Source organism: Corythoichthys intestinalis, chromosome 10 (assembly GCF_030265065.1).
Source record: "Corythoichthys intestinalis isolate RoL2023-P3 chromosome 10, ASM3026506v1, whole genome shotgun sequence".
NCBI classification, from domain to species: Eukaryota; Metazoa; Chordata; class Actinopteri; order Syngnathiformes; family Syngnathidae; genus Corythoichthys; species Corythoichthys intestinalis.
Genome location: NC_080404.1, coordinates 43154139 through 43166375, shown reverse-complemented (window position 1 = coordinate 43166375; position 12237 = coordinate 43154139). Strand labels below are relative to the sequence as shown.

General features: G+C 38.5%; 1 protein-coding gene across 1 annotated transcript in view; it reads right to left on the bottom strand.

Moving 5' to 3' along the window:
• Positions 1–12237, bottom strand: part of LOC130923010 (serine/threonine-protein kinase 32C-like) — an 80061-nt gene that overhangs the window by 25661 nt on the left and 42163 nt on the right. The window contains exon 4 of the mRNA XM_057848370.1: positions 740–913. Within this exon, the coding sequence (XP_057704353.1) occupies positions 740–913 (174 nt within the window). The remainder of the gene's footprint in view (positions 1–739; positions 914–12237) is intronic.

The window sequence follows — 12237 nt, the reverse complement described above, 5'->3', positions numbered from 1 at the left end:
CCAACAAGTTGCTACCCAAATATTCCACCATAATAATGTCTCAGTTAACTGCAAGGCTGCCTTGACAGTGCTCGACACCCAATCCATTTAGCCTGGGAACGTTTGTTCATTCGAAACTAGAGCATTCAGTCATTCTGTCAGATTTTCAGGGCATTTATAGGTCACTTGCTGTTCATTTTAGGGCATTTCCAGGTCATTTCCTGTTGAGTTTGAGTGACTGCCTATTCATTTGTGTGATTCCCAGGTCTGTAACACAAAATGAACAGGAAGTGACCCACAAAATACCCTAAAATCAACAGGAAGTAACTGAAAATCAACAGGTAAATGACCTTAAATGGCCCAAAATTACCTCATTGCCTGGCATTGGCTGCTGCTGACGGCCATAGACGTTCAATCCGTTTGAAGTGGGAGGGATGGCAGCGAATGAACGAATGTTCATTCGCTGCCACCCTCCCAGTTCAAATGGATTGGACGTTTACTAGTGATAAACTCATTCCAATTCAAAGCAGAAGCTTGTTTTTCTGTTTATAAGTTGTTTTTAGAATATCCTAGAATGATTTCCTGACCAATGTATCGATAATCGTTGTATCGCCATATCGTCAGATCATTGTTATCGTGAGCTTTGTATCGCAAACCGTATCGTATCGTGAGGTACCAAGAGGTTCCCACTCCTACTGCAGACATAATTAAGATACAAATTCACGTGTTTAAACAACGTGGGGAGAGATTGATCTCATACCTATGAATGATGTGCTGGCTTTGTAGGTAGTCTAGTGCAAGTGTCATTTCACAAAGGTAAAGTTTAACAGCGTCCTCGCTGAATGAGACACTTTGCTGCAGGTGGTAACGGAGGTCTCCTCCAAGCAGGAGATCCACAACCATAAACATGTCTTCCTCATCCTGGAATGAATACCTGGGGCGGGAGGAAATCACAACTGCAAGTCACAGATGGTTTAAAAAAAAAAAAATAAAAATTTTTTTTTTAAAAAACAAGCAGCCCAAAAAAACTGCTAATACACACACAATGACACCTAAGCATGCATCACTTGTGCAAAGCATTCACCTGACATGTTCATCATGAATTAATTTCATAACGTGCATTGAAACATGAGCGCATTTTATCTGTAGATGCATGCAGCTTAGATTGCAGGGAAGACGGAAAAATTAACGCTACAAAAGCTTTTAAACATGCCACTTATTTGAGTGAATGCAAAGACCTGAAGTGTTTGTCGAGTTAAAGCTAGAATGCAGCCCATCTATGGTCGATGTGACTTAATTGAAAGCCGCTTTTGCTCCACATTTGACAGTTTTGTTAATCAGGCTTACTTAACTATGCACATCAAATTAAAACACAGTCTCTCGGTGAGAGGGAGGGGATTTGAAAAAATGATTTCTGCTCCATAAAATGACCAATCCATTAAGCACATGGGTGAACAAACTGTATAGAACTCCGATACAGTGATCACTTGTTTTTCGTGGTTAATGGGAACCAGAACCAGCCGCGATGAGTAAAAAAAACAAAAAAAAACACGAAGTAGCACACCCCCTCAAAAAAAAAATTGTGTGTGTGTGCTCAATGTATTTATTCAGATTTAGCATTTGAAAGAGTTACATATGAGACGTGTTTTTTCACTTTTTTCTCCCCAAAGCAGAATTAAAAAAAAAAAAAAAAAATGTACCGTATTTTTCGGACTATAAGTCGCACCTGAGTATAAGTCACACCAGCCATAAAATGCCCAATGAAGAGGAAAAAAACATATATAAGTTGCATTTTGGGGGGAAATTTACTTAATAAAATCCAGCACATAGAAGAGATATTTCATATTGAAAAGCAATTTAAAATAAAATATACAATATAGAACAACATGCTGAATAAGTGTACAGTATGATAATGTTACATGATACATGAACAACGAAATGCGAACGTGGCCGGTATGTTTACGTAACATAGCTATTTATAGCTATTATTAGAGTTATTCAGATAACTATAGCACAAATAACATGCTAACATGTTTACCAAACCATCAGTATCACTCCAAAATACCAAAATAACATGTGAAATGATATAATAATGTGTTAATAATTTCACACATAAGTCGCTCCTGAGTATAAGTCGCACCCCCAGCCAAACTATGAAAAAATATAGTCCAAAAAATACGGTATGTATATATTAGGCCTGAACGATATTGGAAAAAACTTGCTGCGATTTTTGGGGGGTTTGCGATATATTGCGTTATTATATTGCGATATTAAAAATATATGTATATATATATATATATATATATATATATATATACATATATTTTTATTTTTTTTTTAAAGAAATTTTTACTAGATGACTTGAATAGCTGTTTGGAAAGACTTTGGATGACTCATCATGACCACGGTGTACAGTATTCCATCATTTTTCGCGGTTAATAGGGACCAGGACCCGCTGCGATAAGTGAAAAACCGCGAAGTAGAGCATCCCCACCCCCCCAGCCCCCATTTTTTGTGTGTGTGTGTGTGTGTGTGTGCGCTCAATGTATTTATTCAGATCTAGCACTGGAAAGAGATACATATAAGACATGTTTTTTCTAACTTTTTTCCCCCAAAGTATGATTTTAAAAAATGTATACAGTGGGGAGAACAAGTATTTGAAACACTGCCGATTTTGCTGGGTTTTCCCACTTGCAAAGCATGTAGAGGTCTGTAATTTGTATCATAAGTTCTCTTCAACTGTGAGGGACGAATCTAATACAAAAAAACAGAAAATCACGTTGTATGATTTTTAAATAATAAATTTGCATTTAATTGCATGAAATAAGTGTTTGACACATCACAAAAATCAAACTTAATATTTGGTACAGAAACCTTTGTTTGCTATTATAGATACACACTGCAGCAGGGATTTTGGCCCACTCCACCATGCAGATCTTCTCCAGAGCCTTCAGGTTTCGGAGCTGCTGCCGGGCAACACGGACTTTTAGCTCCCTCCATAGATTTTCTATCGGGTTCAGATCTGGTGACTGGCTAGGCCACTCCAGGACCTTAAGATGCTTCTTACGGAGCCACTCTTTAGTTGCCTTGGCTGTGTGCTCTGGGTCGTTGTCATGCTGGAAGACCCTGCCACGACCCATCTTCAGGGCTCTCACTGAAGGAAGGAGGTTGTCAGCCAAGATCTGGTGATACATAGCCCGATCCATCCTCCCCTCAATACAGTGCAGTCATCCTGTACCCTTGGCAGAGAAGCAGCCCCAAAAAATAATGTTTCCCCCTCCATGTTTCACGGTTGGGATGATGTTCTTGGGGTTGTACTCATCCTTCTTTTTCCTCCAAACACGACGAGTTTAGACCAAAAAGTTCAATTTTGGTCTCACCAGACCACATGACCTTCTCCCATTGCTCCTCTGGATCATCCAGTTGGTCAGTGGCAAACTTCAGACGTGTCTGGACATGCAATGGCTTCAGCAGCGGGACCTTGCGTGCGCTGTAGGATTTTAATCCATGACAGCGTAATGTGTTTCCGATGGTTTTCTTCGAGACTGTGGTTCCAGCTCTCTTCAGGTCATTGACCAGGTCCTGCCATGTAGTTCTGGGCTGATCCCTCACCTTCCTCATGATCAGTGATGCCCCACGAGGTGAGATCTTGCATGGAGCCCCAGAACGAGGCAGATTGACCGTCAACTTGAACTTCTTCAATGTTTCTAATTAGAGCTGAAACGAGTACTCGAGCAACTCGAGTAACTCGAGTTTAAAAACTGATCCGAGTAATTTTATTCACCTCGAGTAATCGTTTATTTTGACAGCTCTAAGCATCACGTTTTGCTCGGACTATTTTTAATGCGGGACAACGCGCTGTCACGTGCGGGGAGGAAGAAGGGAAAAAAACCAAAACTTACTGCAGCTGACAGCCGCCACAAACGACGCCGACGTTGCCAAATACTAGCCCGCACGATGCTACGTAGGTAACAGCTAGCGTCTGATGCGTCTCATAAAGATCACATGTATGTTGAACTAGATGCGCAATGACAGACTCGGCCGCGTCTGGGCAGCGTTATTAAACAGCCGCCATCTTAAAGCAGTACAGCGCTAAGCGCTAGTAAAGAGCGCTAAGCGCTAATAAATAAGATTAACGTTACTGTCGCTACTAGCTCACGTAAAGTTAGCCCTGCGGGGGGCTAGGTTTCATTTAATTATGACCACTGTCGATGCGTGGCTAACGTGTCTTACATACAGGCTTTAACATAACATAGCAATGTGGAGTGATGAGGGTGTAAAATATAAACTTTATCATGCTAACTATCAATTTTAGCTCAGTAGTCATTGCTGGATAAAACACCAAGTAGCAATGGTCCCTAATGTGCTCCAGTACAGCCTGTATCATACATTTATTTTGAACACTGCAAAAACTCAAAATTCTATCAGGACTTACAGTTTAGACTAACTTAAAACTTAACTAGAACTTAAAAATGGCTTGACACAAAGAGAAATTCAATTGAAACACGTGGGGAAAAAATCCTAACTTTTAAGTGATGTGTGTTATCAAGCGTAACGGCATTTTTAGGTAATATATATATATATATATATATATATATATATATATTTTTTTTTTTTAATAAGATCTAAAAGTTTTTTGAATGAAAGCAGTGAATTAGTTTTTTTTTTTTTTTTAATTCTAGCTACATCTGAGATGCAATTGTTGGCTGTTTTCAACAATATACATCGAAAATATAGACATTGATTGACTGAAAATGGTTCAAGATTAGATGAAATGTCTTGTTTTCTCATGTATATTTATAATTGCTCTTCACCTAAAAATATATTTGTTTTATCCGATTACTCGATTAATCGATAGAATTTTCAGTCGATTACTCGAATACTAAAATATTCGATAGCTGCAGCCCTATTTCTAATAATCGCTCCAACAGTTGTTACCTTCTCACCAAGCTGCTTGCTTATTTTCCTGTAGCCCATCCCAGCCTTGTGCAGGTCTATTATTTTATCCCTGATGTCCTTACACAGCTCTTTGGTCTTGGCCATTGTGGAGAGGTTGGAGTTTGTTTGTTTGAGCATGTGAACAGGTGTCTTTTATACAGGTAACAAGTTCAAACAGGTGCAGTTACTTTCGGTAATGAGTGGAGAACAGGAGGGGTTCTTAAAAAAGAACTAAGAGCCGAAATATTTACTAGTTGGTAATGTATCAAATACTTATTTCATGCAGTTAAATACAAATTTATTATTTAAAAATTATACAATGTGATTTTCTGGATTTTTGTATTAGATTCCGTCCCTCACAGTTGAAGAGAACTTATGATACAAATTACAGACCTCTACATGGCTTGCAAGTGGGAAAACCAGCAAAATCGGCAGTGTATCAAATACTTGTTCTCCCCACTGTGTGTATATATATATATTAATAAATGCTTTTTAAGCACTTCAAATGTATTAATTATGATCAGTTTTAAACATAACTGTCCCACTGAATCATTTTTAAACAAGAATAAAGTACTGTAGTAGAAAAATGCTTGGCTTTATTAAATACTTCTGTTTACCTAACATGGCTGCGACTCTTGGAGTGACATGTAGAAATTACAAACTCCTCATAATCACTTCTGGCGTTTATTTTATATGTCTCGAACGTCTCCACATTCTCCCCCTACAGACGCACACATTCATTCCAGCCCGCGCTTCTTTGCAGAAACTGTTTAACAAGTTAAACGATGATTGACAAATTGCTGCCCGGCTTCTTTGACCAGATCAAAGCCATCGTTAACTTTAATAAGCAAGTGCCGCAGTGACAGAGCTGGGAAAGGGGGTGAGCGGCTGTGCGAGCGGATGAAGCAGATCAGAAGTTTGCGGATTGGAAAAAAAACCAAAAAAAACAATCGCACGTCCATGCGATGGGACTATCGCGCATGCGCACATCGCGATGGTGATGTTTAAACTATATAACGTTCAGGCTTAGTGTATATATATATATATATATATATATATTTTTTTTTTTTTTAATAAATGGTTTTTAAGCACTTCAAATGTAAGACTTATGATAAGTTTTAAACAGGTTACTGTCCCACCGAATAACTTTTAAACAAGAAAGAAGAAAAATGTTTGTCTTAATTACCTGCTTCATTGAGTAAGTCCACTCAAATCCGCTCAAGGTGCTCACTTACACACAATGAGTTGCCAGAGAAACTGTTTAACACGTTAAACGATGATTGACGCACGCGGCGCTTTGATGTTTCGGCTTCCAAGCATCTCTGGCAAGATCAAAACTTGAAGCGGAAGTTCAGGATTTTTGACATTAGGCTTAATCTTTGAGTTAGCAGGGGTTTAGTTAGTTGGGGGAGTTGAGTTCAACAAATTCCGTTTCGTTTGACAGTTATTTGTTAGTTTCAGGGCTCCGGAGTGGCTAAGCTAGCGCGAGTCAAAGGCAACATTATAGCATGCCAATAAAAAAAAGATACAGATGTACGACCAGATGTGACATAGTCAAATAAATTCAAACCACGGATCATTGTTTCAAAACACCCATGCGGCCAAAACAATGTCACACCAAACTGCTGTAATTCATTTCATTCTGCAGGACTATTTTTTTAGATGCGTAATACAGCCCTAATAAAGAGAAGTGCTTCGGTCACTCGTTATCACGCTGCGTTCGAGGAAGGTGGGAAGTCGAACTTATCCCGCTCGGAGGGTACCAGTTGCGACCTTAAAGGGTTCCAAGCGAATGTAAACCGTAAAGATGGCTGATTGCCCCAAGTTGTTTTTTATTCTGGCCTTCAAAAGACATTTTGACCTCCAGCAAATCTGACTTCTCATAAGCGAACAAATAGTGGAGGCGTACTAATGATATTTTTCCAGATCAGAGGTTGGAAACAGACTTCCCACCTTCCTCGAGTGCAGCATCAGTCTGCTGAGTTAACTGACTGCCGGCAACATGGCATAATGTGCATTTAGAGGCTGTGGAAACATACAGAAGAAAAGGGCAAAGGAAAGTTTCCACAAATTCCCTATGAAGAACGAGGAAAAATATAAACTGGTCACTTGCTGCTGGCTACGAAATAAATAATCAGTGGTCAAAAAAAACCCGATGCGATCTCACTCCGCCCTGCTCCTCTGCAGAGCTTCTGGATAACAAATGTTGCTGTTCACACTGCAATTATTGACATGAGTAGTAAGTTTTAATAACTTTATCCTGAAAACATAGCCAACACTATTGATTGCATGGGTCATCGATGATTTTCATGTGTGCATATGTTGTTGTTTTTTATTGACATGCTATAATGGTGCCGTTGACTCATGCTAGCTTAGCTACTCCAGAGCATGAAACTAACAAATAACTTGCAAACGAAACAGAATTTGTTGAAATCAACTCCACAAACTAACCCCTGCTAACTTGAAGATTAAGCCTAATGTCAAAAATCCTAATTTACGCATTAACGTCTGTCAATCATCGTTAACTTTAATAGGCAATTCCAGTGCACTGCCTGACCAAGAAAAGCAGCAGGAGGGAGTGTAAGACAATGTGATCGGATCAGAAGAGCTCATCTGTATTTATTTCGTAATTGAAAACAAATACACGATGGACTGAGGGCGCGAAGTTTGGAGCGCGAAATAGCGAGGAATCACTGTGTATCATCTTCAAAAAGCTTGCTGAATGTTTTATTTTTTAACTTGCAGAGAGGTAATTTCACATTTCTTACATGCCATTTGCATTTCTTTTGAAGCCTTCTTTTACACCCTGTGTTATATCCTAGGTATTCACATTCTGATCATACCTCTTCATTTGCAATGCCTTGCTTCAATAAACCGGGAAATTAGTGCCTTTTTTTCCCCAGTGAAAACTAATCCAAGGACAAAAACATGTTTTGGCTCTAAAGGAGATGAAAAAACATTTGAAGCACTGTTTGGTGTATCTTCTGAAAGCCTTTGACGTGTCCTTGACTTTCATGTGAGAGGACAGTTAATGGGCAGTTGTTTTTTGCTGCTATTAAATAATTCAAAATGACATTTCCTCCTGCATACAAATGGTTGGCCAGTCTTTGTATGTTACATCAAGGATAAGCAAAGCCAAAAATGTAAATATCTTCACAGTACAAGAGGCTCCAAGCAGATGGCTGGCCCCAGGATGCAGCGATCTTCACTGTCACCTTTTTATCACCTCGTGGTCACTGTCTGACTCACAGGAGCCACTTGAGGAGACAGCTTTCCCTGCTGTGGCACTTGCCATCTCATTGCCCCACATTCAAGGCCCTGCTTGCATATCCAGTACATAATATTATGTTGGAAATGTAGAGGAATTGAGTTGTTATATGGTGTTTAAATGATCCTTAATCAATCCCAGACAAGGAAAAACCTGACATGGAATGATTTTACAGTAGCGAGCAAACGTTAAGGCATACCAAAGGGGCCAAAAGTTTTCTACTGCTGATATTTTTAATGTTATGTTTTTTTTTGTTTTTGTTTTTTTTTTGGGGGGGGGGGGATGACCCAAGAAAACCACTTTGCACCACTTTATCAGAGCTTAACCCCATTTTTAAAAATAAAATAAAATAGGGGTTTCGTAATGCATCGATTTTGGGTCAATACATCAGGTTTTATAAGTCAGCCTTTAGCTATGCCATTTTCTTAAAAATGGTTTTCATCCTAAAGTCTAATATTTTTGCATTAAAATTGTGAAAATTACTTTGCATTTTTTTTTATTGCTTTAGGTGAAATATATCGGTGGTAAAATGAGTATGCCCTGCAATTGGCTGGCAATTAATTCAGGGTGTACCCTAGAGCTGTCCCGACTAGTCGACATAGTTGACGTCATCGATGACGTAAATCCGTCGACGAGCCAACATCCCGTCGACAGTTAATGAAGGGTTAGAAAAATATATGTGTGGAAAGTTCAGAATGTCAGATTGCTCTGTATGCAAGCGGGGAAAGCGGGACAAAGCCAAAATAGCGCACCACAGTGTCCAAAACATTGACTTATTGCAAAGAAACAAAAGAGGGTACACTCTTGTGTCCTGTCTCTTCAATGCCAAGCTTGGCTGCACGTCAGCCGTGAATAAACACCTAAAGCGCCGTCACCCAGTTTGTAAGTCCATCTAACTAACTAACGAAATGTTTTATTGAAGTTGCTAAGACTGTCGCGATATGCAATGAGTCCATTTATCGCACGGCAAATAAAAATGAGGGCGGTAATGTTCACGGCTGCGTTTTATCGCTGCGAACGTGCGTGCGTGCGTGCATGCATACATTGGTGCGTGCGTGCTGATGGCGTATGAGACTCCAGTGCCTTTCTCTTATCAACACACTGGAGAATTAAAGTTCAGACATACAAAATAAGAAAACACATCTATATTAAACACTGTAACGTTAGCACTGCTACACTGAGGTGAATGGGGGGGGAAGGCAACCTACTTTAGCCTGCTATTAAAAATTGGCAGAAAAAAAAGAAAAAGAAAAAAAAAGAAAAATCTATTACTGACACTACATGCAATGACAAAAAGTGCTTTTTTTGCGAAGTGTAAAGCTGACGTTAGCTGTTTAGCGAACGTACTTCCGGTGAACATTTAAAAAATAAAAGCATGTCATGTTCGTCATATAAATAACGATTTTTGGAGTTAATCCCACATACTTCAGAATTCAAATTCTACACTAAGAATACCTTTAAAATGACACCCTTTATGAAAACTCTGATTGGCAATGAATATTTATTATAATTATTATAATGCTATTATATATTGTACTATACTATAATATTAATGCTAGGTGTTTTTTTAAGAATTGTTCTGAATCTGTTTACATTCCATTCTTTTGCAATAGTTTATTCTATCAGCATTTTAACTCATTGTTTATTTGCGATTTATTATTGTTATTTACGTGTTTATTTGTACTTTAATAAATAATTTAAGTGTTCCAAAATGTTTTTGTGAATTGATAAGCGTCAACAAAAATGTCATTGCTAAATTAGTAAAAAAAAAAAAAAATTTTTTATTAATAATTATTATTAGAGTTAGTCGACTAACAGTAAAAATAGTCAGCTGACTAATCGGGAGAAAATCAGTCGTTTGGGACAGCCCTAGTGTACCCTGCCTACTGCCCATAGTTAGCCGGGTTAGGCTCCGGCACCCCTGCGACCCACGTGAGGATACACGCCTCAGAACATAATATTAGGGATGCAACTAATGATTATTTTCATAATCGATTAATCGGATAAATGTCACTTTTTTAAAATACCTTCACAATGTACCTTGAAGTTGTTTTAGGCATGTTTTAAATAACAGTGGAGACAAAATGGATGACTTTCCTTAAAAAAATATATATTTTATTACAGCTTCCTGACTTAACTGTAGTCTACAACTGTATCGATTATATAAATTCGTTGGCAACTAATTTATTATTCGATTAGTTGTTGCAGCCTTATTAAGAATCTAGTTTAGATAGTAAGATGTCTGAGAATTGGCAAAAATGTGACTTGTTTTCCAAAGTAAAAGATTGTTGTTCATGTCCTACTTTGACTTAACAAAAATATAATGAAGAAACATTTACAACTGATAAGTTATATGTATGTTATAATTTTATGAATTTAGGCAAGATGAAGAAGGTCCTAAACGATTAATTGGTAATCAAAATAGTTGTCAATTAATTTGCTAATCGATTAGTTGTCGATTAATTGTTGCACCTCTACATAATATCAAATCGATTGGAGGCTCTTGAATCGAACCGAATCAAAATGGAATCGTGGCAGACTTGGTCATCTGGGGCCAATATCGTATCATTGTCCAAAGAATCACCCTCTCGGGTTTTTCTTTAATGCTGTATAATCCTCGTGTTGAAAAGCACAATGGCGGCATCTTATGGTCGATACGTGAGCAAAGCTGTCCCAGCCATTTAACTGAATTGCACTGTATTTTTGTTTGCGCATCGCATTGTATTTCAAGAAACGTCTTTTTGTAAGACTCTACATTTAAGTATTGTTATTAAATGGCTTTTAATATCTTTCAAAAATTTAGTGGGAAACCCTGATATCGTATTGTATCGTTGCGTTAAAATCTTTGTGGGAAAAGTGAATCTACGGCAACAATGAGGTATCCAAATTTGAGAAGAACTTGGAAAGGTAAGGACAAAACTGCCACTGCAGGCACAGCAATGAAAAGAAGAGGGTTATCTGGCTGGAAGGAGAACAAGGAAACGGCTGAAGTAATCGGGCCACTGTGACAAATGAGCGCAGGGAGGCAGGGAAGTACAAGAGAAGAGAAAGAGGAGAACAGTTTTGAAGAAACGAAAAACACCAAATTTGCGATCCCGTTGGCAGTGTGCCATCTGCAAAGTTTAGGTGACCTAGATATAATGTTGACAATGGGCAAGTTCAAAGTGACTGCATCATTCCATCACGACAGATTTCGCCTTTCACTATTCCTCTACTGTACCTTCAAGTGCCCTGTTTTCACATGGACTCACTTCAATTACATTTCCGGTAATGCTGTGTTCTACAAATAGTTGTCATAAAGTAGCAACACAGTGTCACTGACCTAACACAGCTGATTTCCATTTCCATTCCATAATAGTATGGAGGCGGGTCACTTTGGGGCAAAAAAAATCAAAGTAGTAAAAAGTCAGCCTCCCTGCAATGAATTCCAACTGAGTGTGTAAAGGGTTACTTTGTTCGACAATCTCAAAAAGGCCTTGATTCCGCCTGAAATCAATATTCCTAATGGAGTCTGTGCAGGACGCAGCACATCAATCCTCTCCACTCCTCTCGGTCAATTTGATTCTGATGAGAGGATGAAGAACAAGAGAAAAAATACTACCCTCACCTTCCTCACACGACCCATATTTTAGTGCTTAAATCCGATACTATTATCCTAAACTCTTGCTGCCCCATCAACAGTTCATTAAAGAAAAAATTTCAATTTCATCAAGAGAAAACATGATCGTTGTTGAGGGACTTGTGGTTATTCTTAGGGCAAAATAGTGTTTGTTAATCAACGAACAATACTGGAAAGACCAGAGAATGAATGGTGAAATTAGACCATTGAACTTTAGGTTTGAACGCACATTCTTCCAAAATACTTAACCTTGGAGGGATTTGTGGAATTGACACATGTAATACAATACATTCAATCTCAACCCCTCCAAGGTAATCCTTTTAATGTTACCTCGACCCCTACAGTTATGCAATAAGGAATTGGCTCCAATGGTTACAGTGTGCTATAAACTCAACATTAGCTCTCCTTGAGGCAGCCTTTACCCAGCTGATAG